An 18,500-nucleotide genomic window follows, 5' to 3' on the forward strand; every position below is an offset into this window, starting at 1 on the left:
AAAAAAAAAAAAAAAAATTAATGTTTGGTATATCTTGTCAGGTTCTCTTTAAGTAATGAAGTTTGAGTGGCAGCACACCTTAACAGTTGAATGAACTGCTAAATGAGAAATCTACATGGGTGTGCTCAGTTCTGAGCCCCATTATGGGTACTGTGGCCTGGAGGACCTGAACTGATATTCACCACTTGCAAAAGCTAGTATTATATAATGTTTAGAGAAGTGAGTAATTCTGCTTAGAATCTTTTATTATGTTTAAGCTCTGTTTGCTTTATAATAGAGAACTTCCTATGCTGGACCCTGGACTAATGAAGTCAGAGATCTGTGCTTCCTTGTCAGCAGGTATTTGACATTTTCAATATATGTAGAACCAAAACATCTTTTTATAGTTCCATTTAGGCCTTGGCAAAATGAGTTCATTAGAATAGGAAACTTTTCATTTTAGAGTCTGTTAACCATATGTTTTACTATTTGTCACTTTTTTTCATTTTAGTCCATTTATGCTGGAGGTTGAAATTTTTGAATTTTTTGTACGACTATTTGACAAGCTCCCAGCATGCCAGATATGCAGCAGATACTGGTACAGAACTAATTCTGTGCACCATGTGGTAACATGTACCCCCAAGAGGTAGAAATGTAACAAAAATCAGACCTCAGTGATGACCTTAAGCAGTAGGACATAACTCCCATGTCACTACCATTCCAATAGTGGAACATGAGGCATAAATGAGTTAATTGACTGATTGGCAAATAAGATTTTGAGATTTTCCATTTGAATAATTAATAAATAACTTTGTTAGGCTTTATCTACAAAAGACAGGTAATCCATCTCTAATTTTTGTAGCCTTATATTAAAATCGAAATATATATGTAAGCTTTCCCATATTTTCAGTCTAAGTTACTTAAAAATTTTTTGGTAATTGACAGCTAATTGTAAGTTTAAATACCTGAATCTTTAATTCACAGGATATTATTTAACATGAAAATTAATTTTGCTTAGACTTTCAGGTTTTAATGTATATATTAAATAGCTAGACATGATCAAGAATAATTCGTAAACATCTCACTGCCATTTCTTTTTATACCAATATAATAGAGTTATTTTGATAGAGAAGGAGTAATTACATATGTTATTTGTGAAAAATTCTATTTGATCTTTGTCGCATTATACCTTAAAAGAGCCTCCAAATTCTAAGTCATTTTTTAGAACAGTGTTTGAACAATTTGTCTATTTTGTCATTTAAAGTTTCTATTGATGAATATTATTTCTTTTCAGAAAATGAAATAAAAGATGATTCCAAAGATGTAAACATTTCCTTAGAAGTTACTAATGAGACTTCTGAAAATGAAAAACTGGGAGACCTCAGTGAACAAATAAAAGATTCAGACTTGGATGAAAAGGTACTAGGGAATCTTTTGTACTTTTTTGTTTCTTAGTCTTAAGTAGTGATAATGGAAAATTTCATTTTTATGCTATCAGGTGACAAGTGAAGCTTCTTTCATTGAATAAAAGAATCATATCACTCTGGTCATGGGATATTTCCCATGATGCTTTGCATAGGCACAGTATAAACAGATTTTCCCTTGTCTGGGAAAATGGTATTTACTGTTTAATGACATATTATCTTTAGCGCTTCAGTATCCTGAAGTTCATCACAAACCCCTGTAAAAATGTAAATTTTTTCTAAATAAAATGCTACGTATTTCTCTGCCTCATTAAACACAAAGTACTGAATATCATTTGATACTCTTTGGAATTTTTGAATAGCATAGAACCTGTGAGCCATTAATGTAAGCATCAGTAATTCAGCCACAGATTAAGAAGGCAGAGGATTAGAGCTAAAACTGACTTCATGCTGGAATACCCTACTGGAGTATGATTGGAGAAAAACTAGAGTATCAAGTGTTCAGTGCTATTTTTCTGCTGGGTTACATGTATGACTATTTGAACTTTTTGAGTAATTTAATTTACTCTTAGGCAACTGTTGCATACTTTCTTCTTAAACTTCCAGTTTTTCCTCATTCATCCTTACAGCTAACAACCTTATTTCCTACTTAACCAAGAAAATTGAAGTAATTGGAAAAGAATGTCCTAAGCCCACGATATGTTAGAACACCTACCTGCATCCACTCCCAGAACCCTGGCTTATCTTCATTATAATAGATATACCAGCCAAGGATATCCCTTCCACCTATGCTAGATTCCATTGTAAAATACTCCAGAATTCTTTCATTACCTTTCATTACTGAATTATTCTTATCAGCATTTAAATGTGCATTTCTCCCATCTTTAAACAAAAAACGCTTTAATGGTTTATTTCTCTTTTCAGCAATCATCTTGTTTCTCTAAAGGCTTAGCTATTTCCAGTATCTTCAGTTCTTTCCTCCAGTTCTGTTGAAAAAACTTTTCAAAGGTATTCATCCTCACACCTCCACCAAAACTACTCTTAAGTTCACCAATAGCATCCTTGTCGCTGAATCTATTTGGCTATATCTCAGCCTTAGTCTTAACCTGCTACCAATATTTGACACAGATTGGCTGCTCTTTCCTTGAAACACTTCATTTGCCTTCCAGAAAACACCATTTCTACCTTTGTATCTAATTTTGGTGGTTTTTCCTGATCTCCCTGACGTCTGAATGTTAGAATGACCCAGAGCCCAAACCATGAATCTTTTTTTTTTCCTAGATTTCCACCCTAGATGGTTTTATCCAATCTCATTGTGTTAAATGCCACCTATGTGCTAAAATTCTCAAATTTTGCTCTTTCTACTTGGATATCTAATTAGGCATCTCAAACTTAACATGTTAAAAACTGGACTCCTGTTGTAATGTCCTCCCCTATCACAAAGCAACTCTTCCTATAACCCTTTCCTTCTCTGTTCATGCCGACTCCAATCTTTATAATTGTGCAAGCCTAAAACTTTCCATTTCTGTACTTTATTTTTCTCTTGCTTCATATGCAGACTGAAGAAATCCTGCTGACTTTGCCTTCAGATGATGTCCCAGCCTCCCAAGTAGCTGGGACCACAGGCGCCCGCCACAACGCCTGGCTATTTTTTTTGGTTGTAGCCGTCATTGTTGTTTGGTGGCCTGGGCTAGATTCGAACCCACCACCTTAGGTGTATGTGGCCGGCGCCTTAGTCACTTGAGCCACAGGTGCCGAGCCTCTTCCTGATTTTTTTAATTCCCACTATATATATTTATGTGAATCTATCCTTTTTGGAGACCTTATTTCTTTTCTCCTGTATATCAGTGTACCCAGAATCCTAAAAACCCAATTTTTAGGTTTACCATGGGTAGTATTTGCTTGATGAACCCAAGGTAGTTAAAGAAAAAAAAAGTGTACTTTTTAAAAAGCTTTTTATTTTGAAATAATTATAGATTCATAGGAAGTCATAAAAGTAGTATGAAGAGGGCACATGGGGCCTTCACCTAGTTTTCTCCTACAATTACATCTTTTTTTTTGAGACAGAATCTCACTCTATTGCCCTCGGCAGAATACTGTGGCGTCATAGCTCACAGCAACATCATACTCTTGGGCTTAAGCAGTTCTCTTGCCTCAGCCTCCTAAGTAGCTGGGACTATAGGCACTCGCCACAATGCCTGGCTATTTTTTGGTTTTAGTTATCATTGTTGTTTGTCAGGCCCAGGCTGGATTCGAACCCACCAGCTCTGGTGTATGTGGCTGGTGTCCTAGCCGCTGAGCTACAGGTACCGACCCCTACAATTACATCTTAAAGTATAATATCAGAAAAAATAATTTGATATTGACATAATGTGTTTATGTAGTTCTTTGTATTTGATCAAATGTGCAGGTATGTGTGAACACCACTGCAATCAAAAAGCTATTTCATCACTACAAAGATCTCCTTTATGCTACCTTTCAATGGTCAAACCTTGTTCCCTCCCTCTAACATCCCTAAACTTAGCAACTACTAATCTGTTTTCCATCTTTATAATTTTAGAATTTTGAAATAAATGTAGATTCATAGGAAGTTGGCTAAAGAATTATTAAATACATTGATAATTCTAAAAGAACTAGCTTTTGTTCTACTCTTTTTTTCTCTATTGCTTTGTTTTCAATCTGACTTTTATTTACTTCTCCTTTATTAGGATTAATTTGTTCATCTTTTCATAGTTCCCTGAAGTTGTAGCTGAGATCATGGATTTGAAACCTTTATTATTATTTTCTAACAGAAACAAAGCTATAAACTTACTCATAAATACTGCTTTAGCAGCATCCTTCTCTCTCTCTCTTTTTTTTAAGGTAACTAGACCTGCATGCAGTTGTAAGAATAGTATGCAGAAATCTCATGAACTCTTGACCTAGTTTCTCCCAGTGGTAATACAGTATATTGTAAAATGATAGTATAGGTTCACAACCAGAATATTGGCAGTACAGTCAAGACACAGAATATTTTCATCACCACAGGGATCCCTCATGATGTCTGTCTACAGAAACACAATTTCCTTCTCTCCTTCCCTACCACCCCCTCCTTAGCCCTGGACAACAGCTCTCCATTTCTGTAATGCTGTCATTTTAAGAATGATATGCAAATGGAATCATACAGTATGAAATATCCTTAGATTTTTTATCACCCATCATGATCCTCTGGATATTCATCCATGATGTTGCATGTATCAATAATTCATTTGCTTTTACTACTTAGTAATACTCCATGGTGTGGGTATACCATGGTTTGGTTAGCTGTTCACTCATTGATAGATGTCTAGGTTGTTTCTGTTTTGGGGCTCTTAACAAATAAAACTGTCTATAAATACTCGTGTATAGGTATTTATGTATACCTAAGTTTTAATTTCTTTGGGATAAATGGGCTATAATTGGTAGTTGCATGTATAGGTTTTAACTTGGGTAAATTCAGCTACCTGATCACTAATCTGCAATTGGAGTCAGTTGAAATCTTTGTTCTTTGATTCTTTGCTGAATTATTTGGAGTCTATCTTACATGTGTATAGTTCAGAGATTGGCAAGATTTGGGGGCTTTGTCTTTTAGGCTTTTTCGTTTCCAAGATTCCCAGCCTCACTTTCCAGTTTCTGATTTTGCCCCAAACTTTGTCTTCTGGTTCTTCATGTTAGTAAGGTATATTGTCCTCCTCAAGTAGTTCCAACTAGAGCCTGCCTTTAGGTATAAAGCCATTAAAAACAACACGGTTATGCAGTGCCATTCCATCTTTCTGAATGTTTTTCATATCTTACTGGTTTTCAGGTAGAGGTTTTTTAAGAGATTTTTTTTCAGGGTCTGTAGTTGCAGAAGGGTTAGCCCAATAGGAGATACTCTGCTGCTTCTCAAAATGGACCTATTGTGTATTCTTTTGAATTTTATCCAAATAGTAGCATACTCTTCTTTATTGTTTTAACTTAATATATAATAGAGGTTTTTTTTCCTTCCAATATATATAATGATGCCTTGTTCTTATAGTTGTATAATTACTGTATGGATATGCTGTATTTAACAAGTCCCAGTATTGATGGACATTTGGGTTGTTTCCATTTTTTTGCTATTTAAATATTGCTGCATTATGCATCCTTGAGCATAAGGTATTTTGCATATGTACAAGCATTTTTGGATTAATTCCTGGAAGTAGAGTTGTCAAGTTGCCCTACATAAAGATTGCTTTGATTTATACTTTCAACAGCATTGTATGAGAGTGTCATTTTCTCCCCACGTGGTCACCAATTCATTATTGATTTTTAAAATTTTTTCCATCTGCTTATATTTTACAAATGACTTTGCTTTATTTTTAATATGCATTTCTCTTATGCATCTAGTTGAGCTTCTTTTCGCATGTTTAAAAACCATTAATTTTTTTTCTGTGAACTTCCTGTTTGTGTTCTTTGTCCATTTTTCTTCTGAGTTTTTGATCTTTTTTATTTATAAAAACACTCCATGTATTAAACATACTTGCTCATTGTCTTATGTTGCTATATTTTTATTTGTTCTGACTTAGGTTAGCTTTTGACCTCACAGAAGACTTTTTTTATTATTTAGCTAAGTATGTCAGTTTTCTTTTAAAATAGGAATTATGAGTCATATTTAGAGAAATGCTTCTCCTTTCAAAACTGAAAATTTTCTCAGCGAGGCACAGTGGCTCACACTCATAATCCTAGCAGTCTGGGAGGTTGAGGCAGGAAGATCACTTGAAGCCAGGAATTTGAAACTAGCCTGAGCAAGAGCAAGACCCTGTCTCTACTAAAAATAGCAGTAGCTATTCAGGAGGGTGAGGCAGGAGGATCACTGAAGACCAGGAATTTGAAGTTACAGTAAGGTATGATGACCCCTCTGTACCCTAGCTGGGTCAACAGAATGAAACCATCTGAAAAAAAAAAAAAATCATTTTTCTTCCATATTTTCTTGTAGGATTTTATAATATATAAATATAGTTTATTATAGTATATTATTAAATTTTTTATCAAACTAAAATTTATCTTGAGAGAAAAAATATATATAAGTAATTTTTCTTTTTTTCTTTATTTTGGCAAATTGGCTATTTTGTACTTTACATTTTCTTACATGTGAAAATATTTAAAATACAGTTGAACCTGTTGATATCATACTTCATGCTTTCTACCTTTTGTGTCATGCTTAAGGCTTTCCCCACCCTCCAAATTATATAAATACCAGTTTACACATTTTATTTCTTTTACTACTCTATTTTCTTTTGCTACTTTCAGAATTTATGTTTTATATTTAAATCTTTAATGAACCTGAAAAGTCTTTTGGCCTGTGGTATGTTGAGACCACGCTTATTTTCTATACAGTCAACCAACCAGTTGTTCTACCATTTATTGTATTCATTTCATCATAAATTTCAAAGACCATCTGTAATATTTCCAAATTTTCATGTATACAGCTATTCCTTCTTGTTTCATCCATCACTCTGTTCTCACACAAATAGTATACTGTCTTATTTGAAAAGTGAAAATAGGATGGCTTGCTTTAAAAGATACCAAGATATATAAACCTAAAATGTTTTTTGGTAGTTCTCTCTCAATATTTTAAGAGTGCTTTAAGTTCACATTGTAAAGTGGTTTTTTAAATGTATACATTTGGAAAGAATTAACATCATTACCTTTAATATTGTCATCCAGGAACACTGTAGATATTTTCAGTTGTTAATGTTTATTTCTCAGTTGATTTTTGTGGTTTCCTTTCTAAGAATTCTAGTAGTATATGTTCACAGGGGATGTCCCAAGACCGTTAGAATACGCCTGTAACTGCAGATAGTACCAAACCCTACGTATACTATACATAAATTATTTTCCTTTTTTATGATTTCATAGATGGAAGATTCATTCTCACCATAGATCTTAGCAATCTCAGCATAGAATTTTTTTCTTTCCTTATTAAGTCAAGAATTTTCACCTCTCACTTAAAGGAAATACTCTAGGGCTTCTCTTTGGCATGTCCAAATTGCCAACATCACACTACTCTTGCACTTTGGAAACACTGTATAAAAATAAGGGTTACTTGAGCACAAACACTATATTACTGCCATGGGCAATCTGATAACTGAGACAGCTACTAAGAGACTAAAGGGCAGGTAGTGTATAGAGTGTGGATACACTAAAAAAAGGGATGATTCATGTCAGGGGCTGGATGGAGCAGGACAGCCTAAGGTTTCGTTACTCTACTGAGAATGGCACACAGCTTAAAAGTTGTGAGTCGTTTACTTCTAAAATTTTCCATTAAATATTTTCAGATTGCAGGTAACTGAAATCTTGGAAAATGAAACCTTAGAAAGCAAAAACCATGAATAAGGGGAGACTACTTTATGGTTTGATACTATTATTTTATAATAAAATATGATCATGTACTTCGAAAAAGACTAGAAAGATATAAACTAGGATATTAAATAATTATCTCAACTGTTGGAGTGATGAGTCATTTAAGGGGTTTTTTCTTGATGCTTGTTTCTTAAGTTTAATAATTGCACATGTACAACTTTCTTATGATTAGAAAATCATAATTCCAATAAAGCTACTTGTGAAGTGTTTTCAGGTTTGTTGAAAATGCATTTAAATATGTCTAGTGAAAAATAAATTCTGTTTATGTTCATAAATGCCACCTAAATATAAAAATCACATAAAGCTTTTTTTCTGAATAAAAACACCACAATTTTAATTATCCATAATAATTTGAAATAATAGTTTATATAGGTAATGATGAGCTCAAAATCTAGAAAGCATATTGATTTAGATTAATTTTTCTCTTAAGCAGCAATGTAAATTTTTAAGTCAATATTCAGTATTTTAAATTACGTGGAATAGAATTACTTTTAGGATTAAAATAAAAGCTAGTTGTATAATTAATATCTGACACATTCTAATATATCTAGTAAGCCTCTTAGCTTAGTATGAATACAGAGATAATTCACTTGTACTTACATAATCAAAATAATCTCTTCACAGTGTAGATTTTCAGACAGAATGACTACTAAAGAAGAAAAAGAAAATATTTCTGAAGTTTGCAAAAGGTTTGTTAACAATTTTTAATTACCTAATTTTAAAATAGTCACTCATCTAATTTGTATTCTGAGTGTGTTTTTCATTCTCTACTATAAATGCTTGGGCTACCTTAAGCCATACATGAGTAGAATTTAGTTCGTGTATTAGATGTACTCAGAAATAAGGGGTCTTGTAAGTTAACTTAAGCTGTCACTGAGTTTTTTTTGAGCCATTAAAATATTTTTTGAGAAAAGATAAGGACTAGCAAAAAAAAGAAAAGTAGGAAAAGAAAAAGAAAAAAGATGTGTGTGTGACTTTTATGAATGTAAGCGTGACTGAAATCATCACTGCTTCTTGGCCTCTTGGCTAAGATCAAGTATAGAGTGGCTAAAATCAGATGAACTTTATCGTTTGCAAGGATCTTATATGGATGCCATGATTAGTATTAAGAGTTACAGCACATTCACTACTACATAAAACCATATCTGGAATTAGAGGATACCTTAGTGAACATCTGATTAATCCTCTACCCTCATTTGACTGTTAAAGTAAGACACAGCAGGTGATGGATATGTTCAAGTCCTTTTGTTAAGGCAATGGTTTTCAAAGTGTGATCCTTAGAGTAGCAGCAGCAGCGTGTGGGAACTTGTTTGAAATGGGAATTGTTGAGTCCCATACCAGACCTGTCTGAATCAGAAACTCTAGGCATGGGGCCCATCAATCCGCATTCAGGGAAGCCACTAACTAATTTTTTTTGTTATTTTTTATTGTCTGGGATTCATTGAAGGTACAAAGAATTAGGTTACACTGATTGCAGTTGTTAGGTAAAGTCCCTCTCATAATAGCGTCCCACTCCAAAGAGGTGTGCTATACATCGTAGCCTCCATCCCTCTCCCCATCCCTCATTCACCTAGTATTAGATCATTCCCCCCCTTGTATTAGATCATCTGTTGCCTTCATATTAGCATTGAGTACATTGGATTCTTGCTTGTCCATTCTTGTGATGCTTTACTAAAAAGAAAGTGTTCCACCTCCATCCAGGTTAATACAAAAGATGTAAAGTCTCCTATCTTTTTTAATGGCAGAATAGTATTCCATGGTATAGATATATCACAACCTGTTAATCCATTCCTGGGTTGGTGGGCATTTAGGCTGTTTCCACATTTTGGTGATTGTAAATTGAACTGTGATAAACAGTCTAGTACAAATGTCCTGATAATAGAAGGATTTTTTTTTTCTCCTGGATAGATGCCTGATAATGGGATTGCAGGATCAAATGGGATGTCTAGTTTGAGTTCTTTGAGGATTCTCCATACTTCCTTTCAAAAAGGTTGTGTTAGTTTGTGGTCCCACTAGCAGTGTAAAAGTGTTTTCTTCTCTCCACATCCATGCCAGTATCTGCAGCTTTGGGACCTTGTGATGTGGGCCATTCTCACTGGGGTTAGGTGATATCTCAGGATGGGTTTGATTTGCATTTCTCTGATGATCAAGGGCAGTGAGCATTTTTTCAAATGTTTTTAGCCATTCATCTGTCCTTTTCAGAGAAGGTTCTGTTCATATCTCTTGCCCAGAGGTTGATGGGATTGTTTACTCTTTTTCTGTTGATTAATTTGAGTTCTCTGTAGATTCTAGTTATCAACCTTCTATCAGATTGATATCTACAAGTATCTTTTCCCATTCTGGAGGTTGTCTTTTAGCTTTACTTGTGTCCTTAGCTGTGCAGAAACTTTTCAGCTTAATTAAGTCCCATTTGCTAATTTTTGTTGTTGTTGCAATGGCCACTGAAGTCTTTCTCATAAAATCTTTATAGAGCTCAGGCAGAGTGGCTTAGCATAATTCCAAAGGTCCTTAGGATTTTTTAGAATGTTAAGTGAGCATTGGTTTCAACTTAAGGTCACCTACGTTAATCCCTAAGAAGAGGCAGCCTGTCCTATGAAGCTTTGAAGCCAAGCATTGACTTGTCTTCTCTAGCTATAAAAATGCTAGCTAGAAGGCATCTTCCAGTAGAAAACTATTTCATCAGCCTTTGAAATCTGTTGTTTAGTTTAGTCACCTTCATCAGTGATCTTAGCTAGATTTGCTGGTTAACCTGCTACAGCTTCTCCATTAGAATTTGCTGCTTCACCTTGCATTTTTACATTAAAAAGACAGCGTTGTTCCTTTAGCCTCATGAATTACCCTGTGCTAGCTTCAAACTTACCTTCCACAGTTTTCTCACTCTCTCAGCCTCCATAGAATTGAAGAGAATTAAGGTTTTACTTTGGTTTAAGGCAGCAGTTCTCAACCTGTGGTCGTGACCCACAAAAACTGTATTAAAAGGTCGCGGCATTAAGAAGTTTGAGAACCACTGGATTAAGGGGAAATTATGGTTGGTTGGATCTGTTCAGTCCACTAAAACTTTCTCTGTATCTGGAATAAGATGGTTTTTCTTTCTTATCATTTGTATGTTCACAGAACACACTCCTAAAAGAACACTTTTAATTTTGTTGCATTCACAACTTGGCTGTTTGGTACAAAAGGCCTAGCTTTTGGCCTATCTCAGCCTTTGACATGCCTTCTTCACCAAGCTTAATCATTCCTAGCTTTTGATTTAAACTAAGAGATGTGAGACTCTTTCACTTCAACGTTGAAGGGTCATTGTAGAGGTTATTAATTGGCCTAGTTTCAATATTATCATGTCTCAGGAAATAGGGAGGCCTGAGGAGGAGAGAGATGGGTGAACTACCAGTTAGTGGAGCAGTCAGAGCACACAAAACATTTCTCAATTAATTTTCCTTCTTATATGGGTGCCGTTTGTGGTACAACAGTAACATGAAAAATCACTGATCTCAAATCCGTGTAACAGATGTAATAAAAAATTCAAAATATTGAGTGGCACCTGTGGCTCAGAGAAGTAGGGCACCAGCCCCATATACCGGACCCAGCCAAAAACTGCACCAAAAAAAAAAAAAAAATACTCAAAATATTGTTGAAGTTACTAAAGTGTTACTACATTGAGACCTAAAGTGAGCACATATTGTTGGGAAAATGGTGTGGATAGACTTCTCAACATACTTTTGCCACATATCTTCCGTTTGTTTAAAAAAAAAAAGCAGTATCTATGAAGGGCAATAAAATGAGGTATGCCTGTGATATAGAGCACAGTATGTAACATGTACATAGTATTAAGTTATGTTTCTCCTTATTTTATTTTCATTACTTTAATGTTTTAAAAATACATTTTAATTCTGATTTGGGTTTTTCCGCTCACAACAGCAAAGATTCAAGAAATGTGGACATCTCGGTCAGTGAATGTCAGTTACCAGCATTGATCCCAAAATCTCTATGCTTATTAAGACCTCCTTTGAATCTAGGTAGTCATCAAGAAGACACAGTACCAAAGCCTTGGATGAATGGTACTATTTGTTTTCTTAATAAAATCCTGTTTGCTTTTGGTGATATAGAAACTTGACAGGAGACTTTTCCACCAAAAACAACAACAAGAAAGATTAAAAAGAAAAATTGAAACAGATGTAGTATATGTTAAAATTGAAGCCTTTGTACCTTTTCTTAGTACTTTTGATGGAGCAATTTCTGAAATATCTATATTTATGTGATAGTACTAGTACAAGGAAATTAGGTTATACATAAAGTATTTATATTTTAATTGAATATATTTGTATTTTAGAATTTGTCAATTCCTATGATAATTCATAACCCTTTGAACAAAATACGCTACATTGAAGGATGAATTTAGAATCTATAAAGTGACTTTGTGTAGTACACACCTAACTTTTCCATACCTTCCCAGTACTGACTTCTTTTTATATACTATAACAGCATGCCCACAATGGTCATGTGTTTTATCTTAAAAAGGCTTACAGTTTTCATAATGCAAATTACTGCAAAGCTATGCAGCAAAAACTTTAGCTTGTTTCAAATTGTATCAGGATGCTGCCAAAGTAAAAAAAATAAATGATTTAAAATGTAAAATACTTTTATTTTTATTTGTTTTATCTTTAGAAAAAAATATTTTTAAATGTCCTAGTTCTCATTTTAAAAGACCAACATTAAGGAACATGATGCCTAGTACATCAGTCTGCTTGGGTTGCTATAACAGAATACTACAGATTGTGTGGCTTAAAGAACAGAAATTTTTTTTTTGCATAAATCTAGAGGCTAGAAGTTCAAGATCAAGGTTCTGACAGGGTTCAATTTCTGGCGAGGCTTTCTTTTTGGCTTGCAGACAGCCACCTTCTTGCTGAGTCCTCATATAGCTTTTCCTTGGCGTGTGAAGAGCTGTTAGGTACCTATTCTTAAAAAGACACTAATTTTGTCAAATCAAAGCCCCACGCTTAGGACCTCATTTTTTAACCTTACTTACTTATATAAAGACCGTATCTTCAAATAAAGTAGTATGGACGGTTAGGGCTTCCACATGTGAATTTGAGAGTTAGGGGGTGCAACACAATTCCATCCATAGTATCTAGATTTGTCAGTAGTGTTCTTCTCTTAGAAAGGTTTGTTGTGTGCAGTATTTGTCTGTTTAACTTATTTGTCTGCATATCATTTCAATGCAGTATTCAATTCCTGTATATAAGGCTTTTTTAAGTAAGTTATCTCGAGCCTTTAGTGAATTTAAAATTTTAAATTCAGATCTAGAAATACTTAAGGGTACCTAAGATATAAATTATTCTGTATTTCACAGAAACACACATGGCAGCACAGTCTGTGAATTGAACATGAATATTCCAAAGTGAAACTTTAAAGCAGATAGTAGTGATCCATCTATTTCATTGTTATGAAGGGAGTTAAGTTGTAACATATTGGTATGTAATGTTATTCTAAATCATTTCTAGATTTCAGATTTCCAGGAAAACATTCTGTGCTAAAGCAGCAGAATCCTGAAACTTGTGAAATATTTAAGAGGGAAAAAAATGTAGGGGTAAGTTTTCTACTTTAAAAAAAATATTTTATAAAACCCATACTTTAGACTCTTCTAGTTGTATTTCTCCTACTGTCATTTTTTAAGCAGTTCTAGACATTATATAGATTTTGAATGGAGGTTGGTGGTAAGAGGCAGAAAATAAGTAGTGACTCAGGATGTTTACAGATAACATATGAGGTTGAAAGCAGCAGAGGGGGAACATAGAAAACAGAAAATATAAGATGAATAGTTCCTGTGATGAGAGAGAATGCTGGAGATATAAAGCAGTTTATGAGGAAAGTTTTACCTTTTTCTATTAATCAGAGAAGCTAAGGAGAATTTCAGTTCTAATAAATGCATCTGAAATATAATGCATATTGTAATGGAATTTACTTGTAAAAATAGGGGCAGGTGTGCATGAAAAGGAAGAGGGAATATACATAAGCTTTTAAAAACATGTAAAGTGGGGGAAGCAAGGACTCTGGGATATCTCTGTATTTTCACTTTTGCTGTGAACCTAAGACTTCTCTTAAAATATAAAGTTTTTTTTAAATGTGATATAAAACAGAATAATCTTGATGAAATACTTTATACTAAGAAATTGAGAAAATTCACTCTAAATTGATTTTTTTTTTTTTTTTTTTTTTTTTTTAGACAGAGTCTCACTCTGTTGCCTTGGGGAGAGTGCCATGGTGTCACACCTCGAGCAACCTCAAATTCCTGGGCTCAGGCGATCCTCTTACCTCAGCCTCATGAGTAGCTGGGACTATAGGCTACAATTCCCAGCTAGTTTTTCTAATTTTAGTAGAGATGGGAGTCTCCCTCTTGCTCAAGCTGGTCTCAAATTCCTGAACTCAAGCAATCCACCTGTCTTGGCCTCTCAAAGTGCTAGGATTATAGGCGTGAACCACTATGCCTGGTCTTTTTAAAGATGTAAGCTAGTTTGGATGGCTCACACCTGTAATCTCAGCAACTCAAGAGGGTAAAGTAGGAGGACTGCTTGAGGCCAGGAGTTCAAAACCAGTCTGGGCAACATAGCAAGACCTCTCTCTTAAAAAAATAACAAAAACTAGCTGGGCATGGTGATGTGTACCAGCAGTCCCAGCTACTTGGGAGGCTGAGACAAGAGGATCACTTGAGCCCAGGAATTTGAGGCTGGATTGCACTCCAACCTGAGCAATGGAGCAAGACTTTGTCTCTAAAATTAAGAATATATATGATATATATGTAGATACTATTTGGAGTTTAATTTTTTCTTATCAAATTAGAAAGCAGTTTGTCCTGATACTGTTTGGGATATGTAATATTTGTTGCTTCAAATGCTTTCTTCCTTGATTATAATAAATGTTTTCCAGTTAACACAGAAGGGGAATTTTCCTAATTTTCTAGGTGTTCCAGAAGCCCCTAGGGTTGCTGATACCCCATAGGTACTGCAAATTTCATTTTAATACGTTACGTGGTTGTGAACGATCACAATGCAAGTTTGCTCATGTGCCTGAGCAAGGGGATGAAAAGGTAAAACCTGAAGTCTTTGGAGTAGAGATTGTGTTAATAACTATCTCATTGACGCCTAAGAGCATAGATGAACTTTGACTTTTTTTGTTTTTATATAAATGAAATCATACAGTATATATTCTTTTATGTCTGACTTCTTTTGCTCAATATTTTTGAGATTTATCTTTTTTATTTAATCATAGACGTGTCTTTCTCATTGCTATATGATAGTTAATATTTTATTGTGTGAGTATATCATAATTAATTTTTGTGGATAAGTATTACTGTTGATGGGCATTTGGGTGATTTTCAGATTTGGATATTATAGTTGTGATGCTATCAGTGTTCTTCTGAATATCTTTTGGTGAACATATGCACATATTCCGATACATTATATTTAAGACTGGAATTGCTAAATCATAGGATCTATATATGTTCAACCTTAATAGATACTGAGTGGTTTTGTCAAATTCCACTCTCAACAGCAATTGTCTGAGAATTCTAGTTGCTTCATATTCTTACCAGTACTTTTGATAATACTAGCCTTTTAATTTTAGCTATTCAGGGAGTAGGGGCAGGAGTGATGCCTTCCCTGATGATTTAAGTTGAGCATTTTTTATTGGATATGCTATAAAAGATATAGATACTTTTTTATTGGATATGCTATAAAATATATAGATACTTTTTGGAAGTATCTATATATTTTGCCTATATTCTATAAGATTGTCTTTTTCTTTTTTTTTTTCTTTTGAGACAGAGCCTCAAGCTGTCCCCCTGGGTAGAGTGCCGTGGCATTACAGCTCACAGCAACCTCCAACTCCTGGGCTCAAGCGAGTCTCCTGCCTCCGCCTCCCAAGTAGCTGGGACCACAGGCGCCCGCCACAACGCCCGGCTATTTTTTGGTTGCAGCCGTCATTGTTGTTTGGCGGGTCCGGGCTGGGGATTCGAACCCACCACCTTAGGTGTACGTGGCTGGCGCCTTAGCCAGTTGAGCTATAGGCGCTGAGCCAGATTGTCTTTTTCATATCAAGAATTCATTATATGTATTTTGGGGCACAGGGCACTAGATATATATCTAGTGTAAGATATATACAGGGTGTCCACAAAGTTCATGTGCAATTTAAAATAGTTGTCTGTTTTATGGACACTGTGTGTGTATCACAAATATCTTCTTTACTACTCGCCTTTTTGCCTTAAAAGTGTCTTTAAGAGAGAAAAATCTTTTAATTCATATACAGTGCAACTTCCTAATTATTTTCTTTTGTGGTCTTTTTACATCTATTGAAGATATCTTTTCTAAGACCAAGAAGATGTTCTCCTATGATTTTCTTTAATAAGTTTATTGTTTTACCTTTTGTGTTTAGAACTCTAATCCAGAGTTGGTTTTTGTTTATGATGTGAGAAGAGGGTCAGGATACATTTTTTCCCATGTGGATCTTCAGACCCAGCACCATTTATTAAGAAGTCCATCCTCTTAGCAACTTTGCAGGCTGAGGCTGGCATGTTGCTTGAGTACAGGACTTGAAGACTATAGTGAGTTATGGTCTTGCTATCACACTCCAGCCTGAGCTACAGAGCAAGACCCTGTCTCTAAAAAAAAAATCCAATATAATAAAAAGATCACCCTTCTCCACTGCACTGCAGTGTTACCATGTCATAAGTCAGCTGACTATGTATGAGTGAGTCTTTTTCTGAGCTGTTTGTTCTAGTACATTAGTCAGTGTGTTTATCCTTATGCCAGTAAATGATTATTTTTTAAATAACCTAAATAAGGTTTTTGTAATGAATTCAGTATGCATTTCAAAACTGAGTTAGTCAGACATCTATTTCTTTATTCCAGTGCTTACATTCATTTTAAAAACTTGAAATAAGGAAAAAGATAGGATTGAAATTCATGTAGTTCTTATGAAATATCAAAAAGGTAATTTTATACTTTTCATGGCTTTTGCAGATTTGCATGGATGTGTTTAAGAAATACATAGGTATTAATGAGCCGTGTTTGCTACAACGTGCAGGTATGAAACAGTTGAAAGATTAGTATATATTTATTAGAGTGGGTATTTCAAACAATGTGCTGTTGTTTAAAAGTGACTTAAAATTAAGCTCAATACTTTCTAAATATGAAAACTGAATGCCTTAGCTAAGAGTGCCTCTGTTGGCCTGAGAAAGGATTAAATAAAAAATTAAATGGTATTTTGGTTAATAAAAAATGATAGTCTATCCAAACACTATAATTCTCTCATAAACTAATATTTTCATGACTTACAAATTTCATTTGTAAGTATAAAACAGAGAAAAGGATATTGCTACTTAGCCTTTAAATCTATCTGAAAGGATCTTTTGGAGGCTGACTTTTTCCTGCTTCTTCATCTTTGTCTTTTTATACTCCTTGTATAAACTCATGCATAGTGAGTTCTGTTCAGCTCCCTAAATATTCCATGCTGTGTTATAATTTCAGCACTACTACTGCCACTACTCTCTGCCCAGAATGCCTCTCCTTCCATCCCTGTTCCCCACAGCAAAAATCTATTTAACTTTCAAAGCTGAGTCATAGGAATAGCATTACCCTTCTATTATGCCCTTATTTGATTTAACAACCCCACCTCATTCTTTGCCTCTACCATCCCCTCCCTCACTAGATTATGAGCCCAAAGAGGACAGGAACCAGTCTTTCTTTATATTACCCTTACATAACCACCAAATTTACGTAGTGAGGTGGTAATAGAGCTTCGTATTCATCTGTATGAAGTCTCATTCAGCTAAAAACAAAATTTCTGACAAGTTTATTGTTTTGTTTTGCTGGTGATGTCATTTTCCCAAGGATTAGAGGCAGCATCTAAGAGAACTGCTAGTCTAGATTTAATCTAACTATAACAAGGAAAAAAATAGATAAAATAGAGGTAATAAGAACCTATATAGGGCGGCGCCTGTGGCTCAAAGGAGTAGGGCGCTGGCCCCATATGCCAGAGGTGGCGGGTTCAAACGCAGCCCCGGCCAGAAAGACAAAAGACCCTATATAGAAATAAACTTATTACCTGAGGGACTGTGATAGCCAAGAATGAGAAACTGCATATGGGTAAATGTGGATGAACTGTTAAATTACAGATAATTTCATAACAGATGTGGAAAAAGAGAGGATGACACAGAAAAGATACAAAACCCTTCAAAATATAATTCTTATTATGTAAAGGTCCAGTACAGCTACAGGAGAAATAATCTGAATTTAGTTTTAAAACAACTGATATAAAACAAAAATAAGAGCTTAAAGAATAAGTGTAAGAAATTGTCAAGAACCTGTGGGAGTTGTTTGGTGTAAAAATAGAAACTTAGATTAGTAGAAGGTCAGAAGGTTTAGTGTTTAGAAAGACCGTAATATTTGACAAAGGAGGAATCATTTAATAAATGATGTTGCGATAACTGCATAACAACTTAGAAACCTGTTTCATCCCCCCTAAAGAGTTAGATTCACAACACTAATACAAGGTGTAGGTCTAACTGCTTGGGCTCTATAGAGAGGCCTCAGGGACCTTTGGTGCACAAGGGGAGGTAGCTGAATGGGTAGGACTCCCCATTCCCCTGTTTAATCATAGTTTTGTTTTGTTTGAATTTCCACATAAAATTCTCTTTCCAGAAGT

General features: G+C 34.7%; 1 protein-coding gene across 1 annotated transcript in view; it reads left to right on the forward strand.

The window, feature by feature from the left end:
- Nucleotides 1-18,500, forward strand: part of TOPAZ1 (testis and ovary specific PAZ domain containing 1) — a 94,116-nt gene that overhangs the window by 14,936 nt on the left and 60,680 nt on the right. Inside the window, exons 3-9 of the mRNA XM_003794508.2 lie at nt 278-339; nt 1,274-1,398; nt 8,430-8,494; nt 11,721-11,860; nt 13,304-13,389; nt 14,761-14,886; nt 16,817-16,880. Of these exons, the coding sequence (XP_003794556.1) occupies nt 278-339; nt 1,274-1,398; nt 8,430-8,494; nt 11,721-11,860; nt 13,304-13,389; nt 14,761-14,886; nt 16,817-16,880 (668 nt within the window). The remainder of the gene's footprint in view (nt 1-277; nt 340-1,273; nt 1,399-8,429; nt 8,495-11,720; nt 11,861-13,303; nt 13,390-14,760; nt 14,887-16,816; nt 16,881-18,500) is intronic.

Source organism: Otolemur garnettii, unplaced genomic scaffold, assembly GCF_000181295.1.
Source record: "Otolemur garnettii isolate 467f Iridium unplaced genomic scaffold, OtoGar3 scaffold00082, whole genome shotgun sequence".
Taxonomy (NCBI): Eukaryota; Metazoa; Chordata; class Mammalia; order Primates; family Galagidae; genus Otolemur; species Otolemur garnettii.